Source organism: Ascaphus truei, chromosome 3, assembly GCF_040206685.1.
Source record: "Ascaphus truei isolate aAscTru1 chromosome 3, aAscTru1.hap1, whole genome shotgun sequence".
NCBI classification, from domain to species: domain Eukaryota; kingdom Metazoa; phylum Chordata; class Amphibia; order Anura; family Ascaphidae; genus Ascaphus; species Ascaphus truei.
In genome coordinates, this window is record NC_134485.1 from 145,264,119 (window position 1) to 145,287,634 (window position 23,516).

General features: G+C 49.3%; 1 protein-coding gene across 1 annotated transcript; it reads left to right on the top strand.

Annotated features, from left to right (window-relative positions):
- The first annotated feature begins 391 nt into the window (after positions 1–391).
- Positions 392–23,280, top strand: LOC142490673 (kinesin-like protein KIF20B). Its single transcript, XM_075593093.1, has 7 exons — positions 392–428; positions 12,024–12,112; positions 12,192–12,311; positions 14,486–14,624; positions 21,602–21,713; positions 21,994–22,065; positions 22,155–23,280. The coding sequence occupies exons 1-7, from the start codon at positions 392–394 to the stop codon at positions 22,327–22,329; spliced, it is 744 nt and encodes a 247-aa protein (XP_075449208.1). The 3' UTR covers positions 22,330–23,280.
- The last annotated feature ends 236 nt before the right edge of the window (positions 23,281–23,516 follow it).

Consider the following 23,516-nt stretch of genomic DNA (forward strand, 5'->3'; position numbering starts at 1 on the left):
GACTAAACAGATTTATTATGATAAAGGAGATAAGGCAGACTGTGTGCTGACTATTAAACTCAGTGGGATTAGGTCAAGAACTTTGGTCCCTGCCATTAGAATGAAAGGAGGAGAAGTGACATACAATCCCTCTAAGATAACAGAGGAATTTGCTAAATTCTATATGGACCTCTATAACCTAGATAACTCAGCCCCAAATTCTAAGACCCCGTACTTGTCCCAGACAGGGGATTATATTGGAGATTGCAACCTTCCTAAACTGAAAGGAACGCAAAAATAACTCAGAGCGGTTTCTCAAATCTGTATAATAAAAATGTTATAGGAATCTTAGGACCATGTTTACAAGATTTATTTAATGATTTTCTTAGCGGAAAATAAATCCCCCTCACAGATGACGAAAGCCAATATAGTGGTGATTCCTAAAGAGGGTAAGGGCCCTTTATGTTGTGGCAGCTATAGGCCAATTTCCCTGCCTAATACGGATATGAAAATGTATAGTAAAATCCTGGCTAACAGGTTGAACCCAATACTTCCTAGGTTCATCCATCATGACCAAGTGGGTTTTGTGAGCGAACACCAGGCATCAGATAACTCAAGGAAAATTATCAATGTTATGTTCACTCCCAATTAAGCGATTACTAGACCAAGACAAATTTCCCTTGCCAATTTAAATCTGGCTTTCGCCCCAAACACTCCATGGTAACTACCCTCCTAAAAGTTTGCAATGAGGTACAGTGTGGAATGGAACAGGGTCAACTTAATGGTGCAATATTCCAAGATTTTGCAAATGCTTTTGATACTGTTGATCATGTTATCTTGCTTAAACTCCAGTGCTCCGGGGAAGCATGCTTTAAAATGGTTTAATTCCTACCTATCAGGTAGATCCCAACATGTGTCTCTCAGGCACTAACTCAAACCCCTTGGATATCACCTGTGGTGTCCCGCAAGGCTCTGTTCTGGGGCTTCTAATCTTCTCAGTGTTCAGCAATGATCTTCCTACATCTTATAAGGGAGCTTCAATACACATGTATGCAGATGACAACCTTATATGCACACAGCCATAGCTTCTCCTACCTTGGACACATACTTCAATCGGACCTTGAGACAAGAAAATTGGAATTCCCAAAACAAACTGTTTTTAAACACTGACAAGACGAACAATGTTATTTGGGACCAAGGATACATTTTGAAAGCTTCAAATGAATGAGCTCCAGATCAAAACCAACTCTAATACCACCCTAAGTCCTGTTACTAGTTTTAAATACTTGGGCATATGGTTTGACTCCCATTTAACATTTGGGTTGCACATTGATACCCTGACATCCAAAACGTATGCCAAATTAGGTGTACTGTATAGCAGGGGTGCTAGGGGTGGGGGGGGGCGCGGGCAGTTGCAGAGGTCCAGCGTTCTTCCCACAAGGCATTTAAATTAAATGCCGGGGGACCACGCAAGGCCTTTGCAACCTCTACTTACCTAGGTTCAGCCGGCCTCAGGATACGTGACCATGCGGCGTCAAATGAGGCTGCACCGAGGTAAGGGGGGGGGGTGTGCTGCAATGGAGAGCAGGCAGGGGGGCGGGGGCACAGCAAGAAAAGTTTGCGCACCCCTACTTTATAGAAACAAATCCTCCTTAAATCTGCTGTTCAGAAAGCGTATCGCACAGCAGATGCTAATGCCAATTATAGACTATGGCGACATAGTATACGGCTCAGCACCCCAAACCCACCTTAGCAAAACTTGATACCCTCTACAATTCAATATGCCATTTTGTTCTGCAATGCAACTACAAAATGCTCAAAGAACTAGTTTGGTCATCACATGAGTCTAGGCACAAAGACTTTTAGGCTGCGTCCATAGACATTACAGCCGTGCGGAGGCCCGCGGAGGCTGAGGGAAAGCGGGTGCTTTCCAATGGACTTTTAGGCGCAAAGTCCAGCTTCGCCTCGGGCCTTCAACTCTTCCAGCCAGGGCATTATTGGCCAGAAATGCCCTGTTCTTCGGGGATTAGTACTTAAATAGTTCATATGTACAGTGGCGGCCGCCCTGAGTCTACAGCGGCCGCCACCGCGGGTAATTTAAAACCCCGTTGAGACGCAGGCTTTTTTTTTTTCGGCGCTGCAGGCGCTTCTATTGTTCAGCACCATTAGGTGCTGATTGGAAAAACGGCCGTGAGATGCGGCTGGCGCGCGGCCAATCTCGGCGGCAAAAAGGTGGAAAAAAATGCGGTTGAGCTTTAGATTAAGCTTGGCCGCAGCAGTATATAGCCTAGCCTTCCGGCAGCTACTTCTTTTCCCTGTGCCTTTCCTCTGTCAGTTCTGTTAGTGCAGGCAGTGGAAAGGTTAATTCCTTCCTTAGGTCTGTGTGTGTATTACAGCCATGAATGATGTATCAGTATTCAAGGGTGGGCCTAGCAACTTCTGAGGATATCAATCTAAGGGGTGGATACTAGTTGGAACGCCCCCTGTGTGTTCTGGGCCTATCAGTATCCGGCTCTGGCTTGCTATGAGTCAGAGTTAGAGACACTCCCCAAAGATGATACATTCTGACACCCTCCCAAATTTAGTTCAGTTCTGATCAGTTCAGTGACTCCCAGGAATGGAGTAAGAGAAGAAAAGGGAGCCTGTCCCTCCCACCCATGAGGGGATGGGAAGGGAGAGAATTAAGCCTGAGTCAGGGCTCTGACAAGGAGATTCATGAGAGGTGAAGTACAGCTATGAAGAAAGCATGTTCTATATCCTGTGTAGCTGTTAAGATGTTGCTGAAATAAAACCACCCAAAAAAGACCAGGCTGTCCTGTTTCTCCCCACACCACCGCGGAGCGCTCAGCCCTCCTGTTACCTACAGGTTTGCACCAGCACCTAGAAGTAGCAGATAATGGCATACCCACCCTTATCTCACTTAGGGGGGGGGAGGTGGAACAAGGGCTACATGTACATGCTGTTTATACTAATAATGTATGACTAACCCCCACAAGAGGCTTATGTGTCATTGCATATCATTGGTGACGAAGGTATATACAGTATGTTGAGTGGCCAGATTCCTCAATAGAACTATAAATTACAGGATAATGTTTGTAGCGGACAGATTAGCACTGCTTTCTTTATATATTTTTTCTCGTAATTAGGAAAGGGGCCTGATGTGATGACCATACATGTACGGGTAACAGGGCAATGATTTGGTGTAAATATCACCCAGTAGGTTGGTTATGGAAATGTTAAGGCTTTTGGGACATTTTCTGTGCCAATTCAGCATATGCTCTTCTATGGTCAGAAATAGTCCAGAGATGGTATTGGAGTTGGGTTAAGAAGTTGAAAAACTATTGAGGGGTGCAGGCAGAAATTAAACAAATCAATGGCAAAGTTTGTGGTAGGAATAAGCCAGTTTTCAATATAAGTGTAACACAGTTCCCCCCCCCCTCTCCAATCGCAGGTAGAGTGCATGTGAGGGGAATCTATATGTATTACCAGGTGTGTGGTGCTTTACCTGTCAGGTTCACAGGAGGCCTGAACCTACGCCAGTAAGAACCAGGGGTGTATCCTCTGGAACGACCTTACATAAACAGCGCCTCCACCTGTGTAGAATTCTAAGGGTAGAATGATCCCTGACACAGGACCCACATATAATAATCACATACACCAGAGTATATATAAACAGTTTACTATAGGGGCAGATAAACACAATACAACATTCATAAACTTATGACAGTGTCCTTCTAAGACACTAATAGGCACAACTACCTGTCGGGTCGTCGGTCCTTAACCCCACACCGTGTACCCAGAGTCCCACAACTATAGGCGTGATCAATGCCTGTGTAAACCAGTATGGTGGTGCACTTGGTAACTTCACTGTACCTGCCGGATGTGTCCTCACCCGGGCACGCAGATGCTTGACTTGGAATCCTTTGCTCCAGGAGATGATCCAAGATGCCTCCGTCTCAACGGTGGGTGGCTCCCACATGGATTGATCCACCTTAAGGCCTCGGGCATGGTGCCTCGGGCCTCCTTCTCTGCCTCGCCTACTCAAGCTGGTGCTTTTTTGCGTCCTGGCAGGCGAGGCAGTGAGCGCGCTTTGGGGGCGGGGCAGAAGTGGGACAGAGGTGGATCAGAGGCGTGGTGGGAGGCGGGGCTAGTCCCTCGCTCCCATTGGATGTTTGCGGTCATGTGACCGCTCCTCCGTTCACTTCAGCGCCGAAATTCAAACCTTCATGTCTCCTGAAAATTTCTGCGCCTCCTCACTTGTCTAGGTTCTACAGGACCCTGTCCCTATCTCAGGGGAGTCCCTGCAGCAACCACAAGCTGAGGTGAGTTGGGCTGGGGCCTAAGGGGGATGTCTGGCCTAGTGCATGAGCCACTGGCTCCATACACATACCCACCCTCCCCTGTCTGTGTCCCAGCTCCAACTAACTCGCATGGTCTGTGCACAACAATGTATCTTTCTCTAGCAGGAGAATCTTGCTAGCCCTATTGGCTGCTGTGGCATCACCTGAGCTCCAGCCTCTAGGGCTGCTGGGAGTTGTAGTTCCGCATGGGCCTCTTTAGCATTGGGACCGCGTGCGCAAACTGTAATGGCCGCCGCCGCTAACAGCGCATGTGCGAACTGGGGGATGTCCCTGACTATTGTGTGCCTCTTCTCACTCCCTGTAATGGCTGCCGCATTGCACCTGCGCATGCGCGAGCCTATCGCCAAACGCAAGACGGCCACCGTGTCGCTTATGCAGACACAATAAATATGGAAGCGCCCTGTCACTGATGTCGCCGGGAGCGCCCTGCGACGCGTTCACCCCCGCAGCATCCCCTACCGGAGCGAAGGTAAGCGAGGGAGAAAGGGGAAACCGGAGGGCCAGAGGGGACCTGGCTACACAAGCATAAATATTTTGAAGTGTATGTGACCCGCCTTTTTAAGGAAGATGTGCACCAGTCTAAAAGCTTGGGTGTATGTTATGGTCAGCGCAAGGATGTCCAAGATGGATCTCAATATAAAAACAATAACAAATGCAAAAGAATATAATATTTTATTTCAAACAGGGGATTAGCGCCTGAACATGAATGTAATCCACACCAATTGGGGGTGACACTAAACATATGTGAAACAGATACTCACACAGCCATGTGTGAGCCACTTCCATTGATCTTCTTCTGGTTAAGCTGCAACATTACCGAACGGGCCAGTATTAATCTTTTATTTTATTGTGTATTTTGAATGATTATACTTTTTTCTGTGGTTTAACGTGTACACCTACATTCAGGGAGCGCCCCAGCTGATTTATATCATCCCCAGTCTAAAAGCACTTTTAACATGGGGTTGGTAGAGGGACTTGAGAGCGCACAGAGTATGTTGTGAGACACATGAAGGACAGTGTGTGGGGTTATATGGCGGTGACAGGGAGAAGCGGGGGGGCAGGGACCTTATCAGCTGTGAAGGGGCTGTAGGTTTTGTGGCTTCATGGGGTTGTAAAGCGAGTGCCGAGCACATGGTTAAAGCTGCAATTCAAGCTGCGGTTTAAAAAAAAAATATATATTTTTTTTTTACCATTCAATATGTGCATCAATACAATCTGCACACTGACAAGTGATTAGCTAAGCTGCAGATCGATCTGTACTCCTGTAATTGATCGCTTTTCTCAGGGTTATTTAATTCAGTTCTTGCACAGTATTCTGGGCAATGTAGTTCCTGGAATGATTGACTGGACTGTAACTAGATACAATTGGTTCACTGCTAGAGAGAGGGCGGGTCTCAAAAGCCAGAGCCTATCAGAAGGGGAAGGGGCTGTCACTTTAGTAATGCTTCCTACATTAGGCCGCGTGTATAGTGGGCGTGCTTACTGCGCCGTGCGCGCTGCACTTTTCATTGGCTGTGGTTAGCCAGCCTTTCTATAATAGGGCCGCGTGCGCGCACGGCTGTGAGCGTGGAGCCAGCCGACGGGGGGAAGACAGGGAAAAGTAAATTTTCGCGCTGATACCGCTGCTGTAATGTATGTGTATGTATGTATATATATTTATCAACATTGCACAATAAAAATTATTTTTATTTATACAAGTCGTTTTTTTTTATTTAAAAAATATTATTTACTGTAATAAATTATTAACTCACACAATACACACACACACACACACACACACACACACACAACACACACACAACACACACACACGTGAAAGGCGTGAATAAAAAATACAAGTTGAGGGTTAAATTGCAGAATGACAAATGAGTTTATTTGCGTACAGGTGCAAACAGGAGACAGCTTATAAACACAAGCTCTCTGACTCACTAGTATATGGCCTACAAGACATATTTATACCCTAATACTAAAGCTCACGCCCCCTTTATGAGGCGGCTCGTACGTCATTACATATGCGTATAAGGTAAACAAATATGAATATGAGAACATTAATTTAATAACATATAATGCATAAGAATAACAACAAATGAATTGAGTCAGCTAGAAAATCATTATGCAAGCTTGTAACCTTTCCTCTACATATGTCGGGGTCTGCTAGGTTTGTGTATTTCTTGCAGGGGTACATTTGCACAGAAAACTAGTCAGGATGAGAATCCTAGCTAGAAAAAAAACCCAGAATTGCACTCTATGGGGACATTAGGTGGAACAAAATATAAACCCAAGCTAGTAGCCTAAAGTGCCAAAAAGACGCAAAACAAAAAAGTTTATTGGCATATAATAGGGAATATACACGTGGAGGTATAGGGTACATGTGTGAAAATATTAGAATTAGGTGGTGCTAACCTGATATTCCAGAGGGTATAAGGCTCCTCTAAAGCCCACTAGGGATACCTGACATTCAGGGGAGAAGGAATCCCTGAATGTGTGTGATATGACGCATAGGAATATGTCCAGAAAGCATGTACGTATGGTATGAGGCGTGCCTCACGCAGGACACGTGCATTGTCGCAACGTGTCTACAGTGAGCATGCGCGCCCGCTCAGCGCCACCCAGGTCGAGCCCCAAGGCTGCGGCCAGGCAGGGAGCGGGTGCGCTGGCGTTCGTGCGCTGTGCCCTGCTCGGCCGGGCGATTCATGGCCGGCAAGGCGCGCGCTCGCGTCATGCACATGTCTGGCAGCGAATGGGTTACGGGGGCAGGCTGAGCCCGGACGTCATTGTCCCATGATGCACCGGGCTGGATACATTTAAAAAAGGCGCCGCGTTGTTATCGCTGTTGGTGCTGTCTGTCCGCTGCTCCGAGCCCCCGGGGGCTGTTGCTGTGGTTTAGGTCAGTAGGGTTCTTTCGCTTATTTTTGTGGCGCCGGTGCGTGTGGGAGGTGTCTGTCTGTGTGCGTGCGTGCATGGGGGGTGATAGCTGAAGCTGTGTGTGGCTGTGTGTGTGTGGTGGGGGGGTAAGAGGAGAGAACCAGCCTGTGGGGGGAGGAGGGGGGGGTAAGAGGAGAGAGGCTGCCTGTGTGTGGTGGGGGGGGGGGGGGGTGGGGGAGAGAAGCTGCCGGTGTGTGTGGGGGGGTGGGGGAGAGAAGCTGCCTGTGTGGGGGGGGGGGGGGGGAGAAAAGCTGCCTGTGGGGTGTAAGAGGAGAGAAGCTGCCCGGGGGGGGGGGGGGGGGGAAGAAAAGCTGCCTGTGGATAGGGGGGGGGGGAGAGGAGGAGAGAAGCCGCCTTCCTGTGGGGGGGGGGGGGGGAGGAGGAGAGAAGCTGCCTGTGTGGGGGGGGGGGGGGGGAGAAGCTGCCTGTGTGTGTGGGGGGGAGAGAGAAGCTGCCTATGTGTGTGTGTGGGAGGGGGGGAGAGAGAAGCTGTGTGTGGGAGGGGGGGGAGAGAGAAGCTGCCTGTGTGTGTGGGGGGGAGAGAGAAGCTGCCTATGTGTGTGTGGGGGGGGGGGGTAGGGGGGTGAGAGAAGCTGTGTGTGGGAGGGGGGGAGAGAGAAGCTGCATGTGTGGGAGGGGGGAGAGAGAAGCTGCCTGTGTGTGTGGGGGGGAGAGAGAAGCTGCCTATGTGTGTGTGGGGGGGGGGGGTAGGGGGGTGAGAGAAGCTGTGTGTGGGAGGGGGGAGAGAGAAGCTGCATGTGTGGGAGGGGGGAGAGAGAAGCTGCGTGTGTGGGAGGGGGGGGAGAGAGAAGCTGCATGTGTGGGAGGGGGGGAGAGAGAAGCTGCGTGTGTGGGGGGGGGGGGAGAGGCTGCGTGTGTGGGGGGGGGGAGAGAAGCTGCCTGTGTGGTTGGGGGGGAGGTAGAGAGAGGCTGTGTGTTTGTGTGGGGGGGGGAGGTAGAGAGAGGCTGTGTGTTTGTGTGGGGGGGGGGGGAGGGGAGAGAGAGAAGCTGCCTGTGTGTGTGGGGGGGAGGGGAGAGAGAGAAGCTGCCTGTGTGTGTGGGGGGGAGGGGAGAGAGAGAAGCTGTCTGTGTGTGTGTGGGGGGGGGAAGAGAGAAGCTGTCTGTGTGGGGGGGGGAAAGAGAAGCTGTCTGTGTGGGGGGGGGGAGAGAGAAGCTGCCTGTGTGTGTGGGGGGGAGAGAGAAGCTGCCTATGTGTGTGTGGGGGAGGGGGATAGGGGGGGGTGAGAGAAGCTGTGTGTGGGAGGGGGGAGAGAGAAGCTGTGCGTGGGAGGGGGGGAGAGAGAAGCTGCCTGTGTGTGTGGGGGGGAGAGAGAAGCTGCCTATGTGTGTGTGTGGGGGGGTAGGGGAGGGGGGGCGAGAGAAGCTGTGTGTGGGAGGGGGGAGAGAGAAGCTGTGTGTGGGAGGGGGGAGAGAGAAGCTGTGTGTGGCAGGGGGGAGAGAGAAGCTGCGTGTGTGGGGGGGGGGGGGAGAGGCTGCGTGTGTGGGGGGGGAGAGAAGCTGCCTGCGTGTGTGGGGGGGGGGGGAGAGAGAGGCTGTGTGTGTGTGGGGGGGGGGGGAAGAGAGAGAAGCTGCCTGTGTGTGTGGGGGGGGGGAGGGGAGAGGAGAGAGAGAGAAGCTGTCTGTGTGTGTGAGGGGGGGGAGAGAGAAGCTGTCTGTGTGTGTGTGGGGGGGGGAGAGAGAAGCTGTCTGTGTGGGGGGGGGAGAGAGAAGCTGCGTGTGTGTGTGGGGGGGGGGATGGAAGAGAAGCTGTGTGTGTGTGTGTGATGGAAGAGAAGCGGTGTGTGTGTGTGTGATGGAAGAGAAGCTGTGTGTGTGTGTGTGTGTGTGTGTGTGATGGAAGAGAAGCTGTGTGGGTGTGTGATGGAAGAGAAGCTGTGTGTATGTTGAGAGAAGCTGCCTGGGGGGGGGGGAAGGGGGAGAGAGGTGTGTGTGTATAGAAGCTGCCTGTGTGTGAGGGGGGAGAGAAGCTGCCTGTGGGGGAGTGGGGGGAGAGAAGCTGCCTGTGGGGGGGGGGGGGGGAGAGAAGCTGCCCAAAAGCCCAGTGTGGGGTTCAGTACATCTCTCACCAGGGATAAGGTGAAGAGTTACAGGTGTTTTAAGTTAAAATGTAGAATGTCAGCTCTTCGGCCCGGGCATTTTGTATGCATTACTGTGACTGTGTGAAAAATACCCCCAACCTACACGGGGCATAAGGGGTTAATGTTTATCCCCATACTCCAGTCAGGTAAAACACTGAGCAGGTTTGTTTTATTAAAATAAGATTAAAACCACATGAAAGCCAGTAGCTCATTTTAGTTAGACGCATCCTAGAAAGATGATATTTGGTGTGGGCATTACTGAGGTACGAACACATAGAGGGGTTATGTTTTTGAGCATTAAAGTTCACCCCCAGTATTAAATGAATGTCCCCTATAATTTTGGTATTTTAAAGTTATAAGAGTAAGGAAATTAACATTATAGACAGGAGGGGATTCGCCGTCATTCAGCCCAGAACAGGTGATGACACTTAGGGTGTGTAATCCTGGGCTTTGAAATGCAGGATTAAAAATAAAAAAAATCTCTTGAGCTTCAAAGAAATAGAGTGCAAGCTATTTGGTCAAAGGGGGCCTTATGGCTACTAGATCAAATGGACATTTTTGTCTATTTTTCTTCTTGCTGCCCGTGGCTGAAGCAAAAGAGATCTGGGGTCCCTGGCTTCGGCGTTTTCCTGGAGGACATCCCCCCTCCTTCCCTTTCTATTTCCCCCGGCTGATCGGGTGTCCCACGGGACTGATCGGAGCGGCGATCAGGGGATTTTAACTATTTTCCCCGTCGGGTGCACAGAGCTTCCCTAGCCTGTGTGCACCCGCATTGACGTTGCGCGCACCCCGTAAAACTAATGTTTAAAAAAATGTTGATTAGTCTTTCTAAGGCTGTGTTTATAGTACTGGCTTCGGAAACAACTCCATGTAGTCAGTAGCGGCCGGCCATAGTGGGTGCGACAGCGACGTGTGACGTCACCGCTACCAAAATCGCTGTAGTCAAAAGAATTTGAGATTTGCAAAGACAGCAACACCACGTTACTGGGAGCATCCAATCACATAGCTCCTTGCCGCCAGCAACATCTGCAACTCTTGCAACGTGTGACGTCACGGGTAGCGTCGCTGTAGCGAGTACTATAAACGCAGCCTAAGGAAGCAAATGACACTATTACTGGGAAGAGGTTTACATTTTGACCCCCTGATTCTTTACGTTAGAATACGACCCAAGTTTGAGTACAAAGGAGCAATCAATATGTACGCAGACTACTTCAAATAGTCTTACCAGAAAGTGTCATTTCTTCCAAAATGTTCTTGGAATGAAGAGAATCGGTGGCATATAGTATTCTGTTTAAATGGTATAATGTTACGTAATCCCACTGCTGGGATTTTAGCTGATTGTGACGCTGCGGTCGCTGGAAATATTGAAATGACTTCCAGCGGTCGTGACCAAGCCGCTGCGTCGCGCTTACTATAAGCGCACGCAACGGCGTGAATGCATTTGTTTTGACGCGACGTCGCCGGCACTATAAGCGCGGCTTTACAAATAAATAACTGTGATAGCTTTCAAAAACATAAAACAACCCTTGCAAACTTTTTTTTAAATGAAATAAAATAGTGCCTACAAATTCATTTAGAACATTTATTATCAATGTACGTGTCACATTTTGCTGGCTTTCTTTGCTCATTCTTTTTGAAGACCACAACTAGGGATTACTTTGTGTACTGTATATGTAAATACAAACACATACTGAATTGTAGGAAACATTAGATATATGTTTTATACAGATAATTTAACGTCCTGATACCAGTAGTGTCTATGCCCATTCAACTAATCTGTATTTGCTTAATCCTTGTAGTAATTTATATATATTTTTTGTTTGTTTCTCCTTTCCCCAAATAATGGATTCATTTGATGACAGTCTTGCGCCTGCCGGACCTTCATATCTTGGCACGGATATAGATTATCAGGAAAGAGAAGCACAAGACGCTGATCTCAGAACGAACCTCTCTGAGCGGTTTTTATTGTTGGGAGGTTCTGAATCGAGCTCTAACCAGGTATTCTTGTCGGCAAAGCAGAAAAGACCTAAAAACAAAGCTGTCTGTTGCAGGGTTTGTTTACATATCGTTACTTAAATTTATATTATGCCTGTACTGTAAACCAGTTTGTTTTTTTAGCTGGTTATATACATAGTTTGTGCATGCTGTCCATAGGCTTATCCTGGTCTTGGAAACTTGGCACTTGGTTCTCATGTATCTCAGGTTAGTGCCCCACTGCGTGTGCGTGCCTGTGTCTTAATTAAGAGGAGTATGTAATTGGGTAATTACAAAAAAACTTGAGTAATTGTAGGACAATCCGCTACTTGACAATTGTAGGATGCCTAAAAAAAAAATGCAAAATGGCTATTTTATTCCAATAAATAAGTTATACATATTAATGATCTATGTAAGCTATATTACAAAAAGGCTACAAGTTCATTGCTGTGCTGCGTTTCCTAGGTCAATAATTCAATAATGGAAAATGGCAAGGGGCACTACAATTACTGGCACTGAGAGCTAAGCCGTAAAGCACCTTACTGCCCATTGAAGTGGAGGTTTTTCAGATGGCTACGTTGTTGCATAAGGAATGAGCTTTACAGAAGGAAAATGCACTATATCTGCATGTGATCTGACATAACTCTGACATTAATTGTGTAATTCTTTCTCCATTTCTTTGAAGAAAATGATTTGTATGGCAAAGAACCTATGCACGTTTACCTTCGTGTTCGACCCCTCACTACAACCGAGATTGAGAAAAATGAGTCCAAGGTCAGTGAAAGACGGAGAGAACCGATCTATTCTTTCCCATTTATAGAAGGTTTATTGCATTTTGCTCCTGTTTCATTAGGACTGTGTCAGTATTCAGGACTCCTGCAGTGTGTTGGTGAAGGCGCCACAGACTTCCCTGACCGGCCGACTGAGTGACAAAGCCAGAGCCCATATTGCTCAGAATTTCACTTTTACACAAGTAAGAGAACATGACTTCTTACTGGAGTCAATGAAATGTTTCCTGCTAGAAGTGACCATAATATTCCTTTTTGGTGCTTGCATAATTCTTGGTTAAAGTGTGTATGAATATCTAGCGCAGCAGATGTAGGGCACAATATTTCCATTTGCCTGCTTGCCACTTTTCAACTGTAAACCCCTCCCTGCTGATCAGACCTTTTTCCTGCTTCCAGTGCTGACAAACGCCACTCGTCAGAAGTGCCGCAGCAGTGCAGGGACGACTCCTCTGTTTTGTCCTCCGCAAAACAAAAACACCAGAAATTAAATCCTGTATATCAAGTATCGGATGTTAATGGAAGCCTGGCACTTCGACACTATCTCCAGTTTTTTATTTTTGTTTTAAAGTGCCAGGTTTGCATAGACATTAAGCAGTACTGCAGTGGCCAAGCATGAGCTAATTTGGGGTTCCAGCAGAGTATTTATGTAGCTTGCAGCTTCTGAGCCTGGATGGATTGGCAGGGTTAACTTTTTAGTGGTTCCGTGCTGGAACTCAGGGAAGCAGCCTGCATAGCGGAGGGAACACTGACAAGGCAGAGAAAGCACTAACACCCCACCCTCCCTAACAGAAACATTACAATGGGAGCCACACAAAAAAACTTGCATATATATATAAAAAAAAAAGTTGTGTGTGCTGTGCACGCGCATAGTAAGTGAAACTTCTTTGTGTGTTGTCAGCAACATATAAAGTAACAATATTAGGCCCGTGCCATAGAGGGGTGGGGAGAGCGGAGGCGCGCTGAGGCTCGCCTGCTTCAGTCAGCGCGATTGCACAGACTTGCAGGCGCGAAGGCAGCCGGGGGGAGGTGGTTGGAGGCGGGGCAGTGACGTTGCTGGGCCAATCGCCCGCGACGCACTGACGTCACGGCGCCGGGACGTTGACGCTGCTGTGCTGTGATTGGAGGTTTTCAGCCGACAGCGTGCTGAAAAACAGCTTGGCGCTCGGCTGAAACCTCCATCTCGTCAGCACGCCTGCGGACGCTCGCGTGAGCCCCCTCTCAAGGCATCCTCATTGAGGATGCAGGGGCTCAGCGCGGAGCGTCCGCACGCCTCAGCACAGCCTGTCCGTCTATGGACTCGGCCTTAGATGTTGTTATAGATGTGTGTGTGTGTGTGTGTCACAGGTGGTGTAGGTGGGTGGTCTGCGCTCCGTGTCCTCTTCTCATATGTCAGCGGGCGTGTGGGGGGAACGGCGCCGCTGCCCGGCCGCTTCTGCGCATGCATGGCGTCCGTCAGTGGCGCCATCACTACTGCTCATGCGCAGTATAAGTCAGCGGCCGTGTGGGGGTAGCAGCGGCTATCGTGACGTCATTTCCGTTTCACATTTTCGTCTCCATGAAGGAGTTTTGTTCCATTAAAATTGACTAGGTGCCACTAAAGAAGTTTTTCACTTCAAAAACAACCATTTAAAAATCTGTTAGAGGGAAATACAACTGTTTTTTCCAATGAAAAACCCAAAAAGCAAGACATGCAGAAGAATTCAAAATGAAGACACAACATATTGTATACATAGCCAAGCCAGATATACAGAGACACAGAGCATGTAAAACAGGATCCCAAAAAGAGCCAGACCTGCCCCCCACAGAGTGGGTGTTAAACTCCAGGCAGTTGTATGGCAAGTGAAAAATATGTATTTGGCTAATCGGAAATTGTGTAAAATATATTTTAATAGTTTCAAATACATTTGCTACCTGCGCGCACAGCATATTGTGGTTTTTTTCCTTTCTTATAGTTGTAAATAAATTTGTGCTCAACATGGGACAGCTTTGCAATGAATAACCTCTGAATTCTGCTCATTTACATATTTAAGACTCTCCCCGGATGGTAGTTACATTGATAGCTGCTTTTTCCTGTCGAATTAGATAGTGTCAAACTGTAATAAACTAATCACACTGCAGTGCCGTAGAACTATATTTCTGCCACCGATGCAGCAAAATGTATTTCTGGTTGTTCATCCAGAGGGGGTAAAATAAATCATAAACACTACTTATTTTAAAAAGGACAAGTGATGCTGTGTGTGTGTTTTTTTTAACTAACCTTGTGCATGTAAAAAAAAAAATCTGTCATCCTGATTTGTGTGAGTTTTGGTTTATTTTTTAAATTAGCAGAAACCTTTGTGCTAACTCATCTTTACCATAGGTCTTTGGTCCTGAGACATCACAAACACAGTTTTTTGATGGTACTATGAAGCAACAAGTGATGGACTTTATGGAGGGTCAGAATCATCTCCTTTTCACATACGGTGTGACTAATGCGGGCAAAACATTTACATTCCAAGGTAATGTACTTTGTGTATTTGTTTGAACTATTTAATATATTCTGTTTTATTCTAACAAAATACCAAAAATATGGAAGGCATGTGCCTGCTGGTCCTATTGAATTCGTATTCATCTATATTACAACTATAACTAGGGTGATTAACCAAAGATAAAGCTGTAATGTATCTTGGATGATTAAGAATCTGAATACACAATCCTTTTCTCTGGCTGCTTTATTACCGTTTGCAACCACAAGATGTCACCCTCTCTCCAGTGATGCCTTAACCTGCGCTACAGCCTAAATTAAAGGAGCAGAGACACAGCTCTTATTGTTTCCTCCAGTTCTGTTGTGTTCACCAGCACAGGTGACAGCGCCTGTTCTAAAATTCACACAAAAGGACTTTTTTTTCCCCCCCTCCCAAATAATAAAATTACAAATGATTTCCCAATTGTTCTTGATGGGCATTAATTCATGATATTGTGAGCATACTTCTCTGGTTTCACTAGAGCTGGGGTGGCCAACTCCAAACTCAAGGGCCAAAAACTGGTCAGGTTTTCAGGATATCCCTGCTTCAGCATAGGTGGCTGTGGTTGACTGAGCCACTGATTGAACCTCGTGCTGAAGCAGGGATATCCTTAAAACCTGACCTTTTGGTGGCCCATGAGGACTGAAGTTGGTCACTCCTGCACTAGAGCTTCCAAAGGGGATATAGAAGTGAGGTCGCTGTTACTAACTAATAACAGGTAGGTAAGCAGGGACTTGGGACGATAACCCAACCGTGGAGACTAATTAACTGGGGCACGAGTCATCATTTTGAAAGCAGCAATATCCACAGAAGCCTATATGAGTTTAACGCGCTTTTTGTGCTCTTCTCCTGGCCATGCCCAGCATTCCTCCCCCCCCCCCCCTCCCGCCACGGGAAGTACGTTCAGACTGTCCGTTATTTTTGTTTGTTTTTTCTCTGAATGGTTCTGGCCAGATATCTTAAGACATCCAACAACATCCAATGAATGTAAAAGATGCTCTCTACCGTTTGCTGGTTTCGGACAAAATGAAGGAAGGATAATATCTTGGTTTAAAAGAGAAAATGATACCACCTTTGGCAAACTGAAGTACTGGCCTGAGTACTACTTGATCCTGATGGAACACCAACAATGGTTACTTTCTTGGTAGAGCTTGTAGTTCACTTATTCTACGAGCTGAAGTAACTGCTACCAACAAAATCATTTTCCACATTGCGTTTGGAAGCAAGACCGGCTTGAGAGGTTCAAACTGTGCCTTTGTGTGAGCGCCTGTAGAACTAGAGGCACACCCCATGGAGGCAGTGGCACTCTAACGTGAGGTTTCATTTAGAAAATTACCTGGAAAAAAACAGAAGTCCAGTGTGGCCATGTGTTTGTCTGGTAACGTTAAGGCGGACACTTGAACTTCCAAGTAACTGGTGCCAAGACCAGGTCAGGTCCCTACTGCAAGAATTCCAATATTGATGGATTTAAGTAGTTTATATGTCTAATACTGCACCACTGATCAAAACACTGCCATATTCTGTGATGGGTTTTGGAGATGGAGGCCTTTTTTGCCTGCTTTAAGGTTTGTACAGTTTTGTTTTTTAGGCCCTTGCTGTGTAACAGTCTCCAGTCACCTTCCATGCCGATAAAGACGGGCTCTGTGGATCAGGGTGATAAATCGGTCCCTGTGATAGATGAGGCGATTTTGGTAACTCCCATTGTTGGTCTTTTACCATGCTGACGAGCAAGGGGAACCATGCCCTGCGTGGCCAAAACGGAATGATCGCCACTCTCTCTCCTCTGTCTTGCCTTCTCTTACTGAGTACAACTGGTATTGGGGGTACAGGAGGGAAGATCTATGCTAGTTACAACTTCCAATCGAACGAGAGAGCATCTATGCAGGAAGTGGCTGGGTGAGCGACACTTTAACAGACGTTTTACGAGCTTCGCGTTTTCGGCTGTAGCCATCAGATCCATCTGTGGTACGCCCCCACTTTTGAGTAATGTGGCAAAATATGTCGTCTGTTAGAGACCATTCTCCTGGCAAGACTGTTCACCGACTGACTGCCCTTGTATTTCAACTTCCTGGAATATATATTGCTTCAGGGCACTGTCTCAGAGGAGGATGTGTCGCTGTTGATCGCCTCTTCCCCCCTCTACCACTTGCCCTCTTGACCCCATTCCCTCCCATCTCCTAAAACCTCTTGCTCCTACTATAATACCTACGCTCACACACATTTTTAACTCCTCCCTCTGCTCTGGAACCTTTCCATCCTCCTTCAAACATGCAACAGTCATACCATTACTCAAAAACAGCAAGCTTGACCCTACCTGTCTTTCTAACTATCGACCTGTCTCCCTCCTGCCTTTTGCCTCTAAACTCCTTGAACGTCTTGTATTCTGTCGCTTGCTCCATTTTCTCAACACCTATTCTCTCCTAGACCCTCTACAATCTGGCTTCCGCATTGCTCACTCCACGGAAACAGCCCTCACTAAAATAACTGACGACCTCCATGCTGCCAAAGACAGAGGTCATTACACTCTGCTCATATTACTCGACCTCTCTGCAGTATTTGACACCGTGGACCACCCTCTTCTCCTTCACATTCTCCATACTCTTGGTATTCGGAACAAAGCTCTATCCTGGATCTCCTCTTACCTCTCCCATTGTACTTTCAGTGTCTCTTCTGCTAACACCTCCTCCTCTATTGATCTCTCTGTGGGGGTACCCCAGGGCTCTGTCCTGGGACCTCTTCTCTTTTCTCTGTACACACTCTCTCTAGGTGACCTAATAACATCTTTTGGGTTTAAATATCACCTCTATGCTGACGACACACAAATATACTTTTCAACACCCGACCTTACACCTGCTGTACAAACCAAAGTTTCTGAATGTCTCTCTGCTTTATCATCCTGGATGGCCCTCCGCCGCCTTAAACTCAACATGGCTAAAACAGAGCTCCTCATACTTCCTCCCAAACTTGGCCCTACTGCCTCCTTCCACATTACTGTTGGAACTACGATCATTCACCCAGTAGCCCAAGCACGCTGCCTAGGGGTCACACTCGACTCCTCTCTCACATTCGCCCCTCACATTCAAAATATTTCTAAAACTTGTCGCTTTTTCCTCCGCAATATAACAAAGATACGCCCTTTCCTCTGTTGCTCGACTGCTAAAACTCTGACTCAGGCCTTCATTCTCTCCCGTCTTGATTACTGTAACCTCCTGCTGTCCGGCCTTCCTGCCTCTCACCTGTCTCCCCTACAATCTATCCTAAATGCTGCTGCCAGAATCACTCTACTCTTTCCTAGATCTGTCTCAGCATCTCCCCTCATGAAATCCCTCTCCTGGCTTCCGATCAAATCCCGCATCTCACATTCCATTCTTCTCCTCACTTTTAAAGCTTTACACTATTCTGCCCCTCCTTACATCTCAGCCCTAATTTCTCGCTATGCACCATCGAACCATTGCGTTCTGCTCAAGGATGTCTTCTTTCTACCCCCTTTGTATCTAAAGCCCTCTCCCGCCTTAAACCTTTTTCACTGACTGCCCCACACCTCTGGAATGCCCTTCCCCTCAGTACCCGACTAGCACCCTCTCTATCCACCTTTAAGACCCACCTTAAGACACACTTGCTTAAAGAAGCATATGAATAGCACTGTGGATATTCTGAACACGATACATAAATCTTGGCCCCCTGCAGACGCACTTACCAGAACTCCCTCCTACTGTCTCTGTATGTTCTCCCTACCTACCAATTAGACTGTAAGCTCCTCGGTGAGTGGGAGGGGGGGGAGAGAGGGAGGGGAGAGTGGTGGGAGGAGGGGGGAGAGTGGTGGGAGGAGGGGGGAGAGTGGGAGGAGGGGGGAGAGTGGGAGGAGGGGGGAGAGTGGGAGGAGGGGGGAGGGAGGGGAAGGGAGAGTGGACGGGAGGGGGGGGGAGGGAGAGTGGATGGGAGGGGGGGGAAGGGAGAGTGTGGACGGGAGGGGGGGGAAGGGAGAGTGTGGACGGGAGGGGGGGGAAGGGAGAGTGTGGACGGGAGGGGGGGGAAGGGAGAGTGTGGACGGGAGGGGGGGGAGGGAAAGTGTGGACGGGAGGGGGGGGGGGGGAGTGTGGACGGGAGGGGGGGGGGGAGTGTGGACGGGAGAGAGTGTGGACGGGAGGGGGGGAGGGAGAGTGTGGGGGGGGAGGGGGAGTGTGGGGGGGGGAGGGGGAGTGTGGGGGGGGGGAGGGGGAGTGTGGGGGGGGGGAGGGGGAGTGTGGGGGGGGGAGGGGGAGTGTGGGGGGGGAGGGGGAGTGTGGGGGGGGGGGGACGGAGAGTGGGGAGGGGTGGGGAGGGGTGGGGGGAGGGAGGGAGAGTGTGGACGGGAGGGGGAGGGAGAGTGTGGACGGGGAGGGGTGGGGGGAGGGAGAGTGTGGACAGGAGGGGGAGGGAGAGTGTGGACGGGGGGGAGAGTGTGGACCGGAGGGGGGGAGGGAGAGTGTGGACCGGAGGGGGGGAGGGAGAGTGTGGACAGGAGGGGGGGAGGGAGAGTGTGGACAGGAGGGGGGGAGGGAGAGTGTGGACAGGAGGGGGGGAGGGAGAGTGTGGACAGGAGGGGGGGAGGGAGAGTGTGGACAGGAGGGGGGGAGGGAGAGTGTGGACAGGAGGGGGGGAGGGAGAGTGTGGACAGGAGGGGGGGAGGGAGAGTGTGGACAGGAGGGGGGGAGGGAGAGTGTGGACAGGAGGGGGGGAGGGAGAGTGTGGACAGGAGGGGGGGGAGGGAGAGTGGACAGGAGGGGGGGAGGGAGAGTGTGGACGGGAGGGGGGGAGGGAGAGTGTGGAAGGGAGCGGGGGGAGGGAGAGTGGACGTGAGGGGGGAGGGAGAGTGTGGACGGGAGGGGGGGAGGAGAGTGTGGACGGGAGGGGTGGTTGGGAGGGAGGGTGTGGACGTGAGGGGGGAGGGAGAGTGTGGACGGGAGGGGGAGGGAGAGTGTGGACGGGAGGGGGAGGGAGAGTGTGGACGGGAGGGGGAGGGAGAGTGTGGACGGGAGGGGGAGGGATAGTGTGGTCGGGAGGGAGAGTGTGGACGGGAGGGGGAGGGAGAGTGTGGATGGGAGGGGGGAGGGAGAGTGTGGATGGGAGGGGGGAGGGAGAGTGTGGATGGGAGGGGGGAGGGAGAGTGTGGACTGGAGGGGGGGGGGGGGGAAGAGTGGATGGGGTGGACGGGAGGGGGGGGAGGACAGAGAGAGAGGTGTGTGTGTGTGTGTGAGGCCAATGAGAGGTGTGCGGGGGCGGGTGGGCCAAGGGACCAATGAGATTGCCGCTAGGGACAGGGAACACAGTGAAACATACATACAATGCTTTCAGAAATATATAGTAGATGAAGCGGCATATTGAATTGTAGATGGTGGTTAGTTTGCAAAGGTTGAGTTTGGGGTGCTGTACCAAATATTATGTTCCCATAGTCTATACTTGGTATTAGCGTCTGCTTTCGCGATGCGCTTTCGAACCAGAAGACTATGGCTGCGGCCCTGCTGGCGCTGATCGCGCTGATCGCGCTCATGCTTGAGTGGTGACATCACCAACTCTCCAAGCATGAGCGCGGATGTCCTGTGAATTTTGTGCGTGCGGGGGGGTAACAGGGGGTGGGAAGGGTTGCATGGGGGTCCTATTGAGCGCACTTCGAACACTTTTTTTTTTTTTTGACTTGCCAAGCATGGGAGAGCGTTGTCCGCGCGCGCCGTGTGAGTGGTGACGTGAGAATTTACTTTGCATAAAGTGAACTCGGCAAGTGCCGCCTGCTCAGCACTAGCGGGGGACACAGCCAAAGTCTGAGGCCCCACTGCACGAACCTGCACGTTCGCCTTGCGACCTGGCAGCGCGCGTAGAGTGCTATAATGCGTTTTGAGGCGCGGGGACGTGGACAAAACGGGCTGTGGGCGCGGCCAAGATGAGGGGGTGGGGCCATGACGCCGGCCAAACTTGAAAAAAAAAACCCCCACACACAGCGCGCTCACACAGAACACACACAGCGCGCTCACACAGAACACACACAGCGCGCTCACACAGAACACACACAGCGCGCTCACACAGAACACACACAGCGCGCTCACACAGAACACACACAGCGCGCTCACACAGAACACACACAGCGCGCTCACACAGAACACACACAGCGCGCTCACACAGAACACACACAGCGCGGCATACTTCTCCCGCTCCCCCGCCACTCTGATTTGGTTCCCTGCCACACCACGTGACGCGTCACCACTCGGGATCACAAACTGGCTGTAGTCCCTGCCGTCTGACTCATCACGGAGGGACCGGGGACAGCCAGGGAGCAGGTAAAGGACTGGTGAGAGGCGCATGTGCCGCTGGCTGCACTGGGGACCTACCCTTAGGGATGATTTGTTCCTCTAAAGTACACCTAATTTGGCTTAGATTTTGGATGTCAGGGTACCAATGTGAAACCCAAATGTTAAATGCGAGTCAAACCATGTGCCCAGATATTTAAAACTTGTAACTGGGGAAAGGATGGTGTTTAGAGCTGGTTCTGATTGGAAGCTCTCAATTTAGCCTTGATCCCAAATACCATTGTCAGTCTTGTCGGCTGCCATTGGGAGCGTGCAGACTAATTCTCTCACGGGAATTGTGGATTAACGTTGCATTCGAACATATCAAAGTGCCTTTCACTTCCTTTCAGTTTTAGTATCGTGAACATTTTTCCCCCCCTCTGCCATAGCAATATGACGTCCCATGGTGACACATCTCGAGAAGTAGTCTGAAGCAAGGTAAGTGAAGTTTACAGAGGCCTTCGCTGCTTCCATGGCACTTAAATTAAGTGCCTTCGGGACGCGTGCAGGGCCTCTGTAAACCCCCGCAGATAATATTGCGCTCTTCAGTTTACGCACCCCAGATCTAAACCATTCTTTAAGGGTATGGTTGTCCCTTTTTCTGTGGCCTTACACATATACACCCATATACACACTTGCTTTCTTCCACAGATCTCCAATGGATACAAGTTTCTGATGCAAAAGAAGCATGCAGAATTTTAGCTTTAGGAAAAAAGTTTCAAAGTACTGCGTGCACTAAGCTGAATAGTTTGTCCAGTAGGAGGTAAGCATGCGTTAATAACTGTATGCGTTAATAACTGTATTGCTTACTATGCAAGTTTAAAACCTTTTTTGCTTTTTGTGTTATTCTACGCCTGATTGAAGAATACTCATAATGAATCTAATGCTTAATCTGTGTTTTATCCAGTTCAATCTATTAAAATGCTGAAAGTTACTTAATGAGTCTGATGGGCAAAAAATACTTTGTTATCTTTGCAGTTGAAATTGAGGAAAATGAGGGTCAATTGTTGTGTAAAATACATTAACAAATTGCTATCTTTCAGTCACAGCATATTTACGGTTCGGCTATTAAAAATTAAAGATGCAAATAATCCGCAAGTGATAAAAGTCAGTGAGTAAGTGTGAATTATTTTTCTAGTTAATGCAAATTCTCATTAACGAGTGCGAAAAAAGTAATTAAATTTTGTAAAAAAATTTTTTTAAGACTCTCGCTGTGTGATTTGGCCGGATCTGAAAGATGCACGAAGACACAGAATGTTGGAGAAAGATTAAGGGGCTTATGCAGAGACGATCGCAATAGAAGGAAATATTGGCAACAAAATGGCCACAAATTTGCCATAATTTATGGGCGAATGCAGAGACCTGCGTTAGCTCGTTAACCAGAGGGATATTCAGAATGTTGGCGAGTTCAGACGTGCGAGATTCTCGCCATACCACGGCGCGATGTATACCCAACTTCTAACAGTCCTGCAGTGACGTCTCAGCAGGTCCGCTCTGCTCTCGCGAGAGCGGGAGTGTTTGAGTGACACTTTTTCAAGTACCTCACTCAGCAAGCGGGAAATCTGAATTTGCGCGGGCTGCTTAAGTGTTGAGACACAGAAGAATAGTCCGTTCACCTCACCGGTTAACCCAGTCGCAAACTGAAACTGTTTGCCTGTGTTGTGTCAAATTTATATCAATAACTGAATGTTGTCCTCTGTATACATGTGTTAACCCGTAACATTGTAAAGTGTTTGTTTTGCTGTCACTGTCAGTAGCAGCGTCTCCCTGTACAAAACGTTACATACCCTGCTTCAACGTTTATGTTTGTTTTTCCAGTGTTTAGGCTACATATTGTAGTATTTGGCCGTTCCATTTGTTTACTGTTACATTGTTTCCTTTTATAATTTTGTTTGCGTTGTGTATCACTTTTGTGTGTTCATTGTCAACAGCGCGCTTAACCCACTGAAGTTTATAAACATGGCTGACGATGAGGGGGTTAATTCTGTCGCTGTTTCAGATGGTGCACAGAGTTTTACTGTTCCTCCTTTCCTTGGCGGACCGTCATCCTCCTTTGCAGGCAATGCGCCTGCAAACGTGGGTGGTGTGAGGGGTGCCGGTGTGAGCGTGCAGGGTTCTGGTGTGCGTGTGAGGGGTGCTGGTGTGCGTGTGAGGGGTGCTGGTGTGCGTGTGAGGGGTGCTGGTGTGCGTGTGAGGGGTGCTGGTGTGCGTGTGAGGGGTGCTGGTGTGCGTGTGAGGGGTGCTGGTGTGCGTGTGAGGGGTGCTGCTGTGGGTGTGAGGCCTGCTGCTGTGGGTGTGAGGCCTGCTGCTGTGGGTGTGAGGCCTGCTGCTGTGGGTGTGAGGCCTGCTGCTGTGGGTGTGAGGGGTGCTGCTGTGGGTGTGAGGGGTGCTGCTGTGGGTGTGAGGGGTGCTGCTGTGGGTGTGAGGGGTGCTGCTGTGGGTGTGAGGGGTGCTGCTGTGGGTGTGAGGGGTGCTGCTGTGGGTGTGAGGGGTGCTGCTGTGGGTGTGAGGGGTGCTGCTGTGGGTGTGAGGGGTGCTGCTGTGGGTGTGAGGGGTGCTGCTGTGG

Coding starts and splice junctions, on each gene's coding strand:
- LOC142490673 (XM_075593093.1), top strand. CDS start 392: ATGACGAAAGCCAATATAGTGGTGATTCCTAAAGAGG. Junction 12,113..12,191: donor TTGAGAAAAATGAGTCCAAG/GTCAGTGAAAGA, acceptor CTGTTTCATTAG/GACTGTGTCAGTATTCAGGA. Junction 12,312..14,485: donor AGAATTTCACTTTTACACAA/GTAAGAGAACAT, acceptor TCTTTACCATAG/GTCTTTGGTCCTGAGACATC.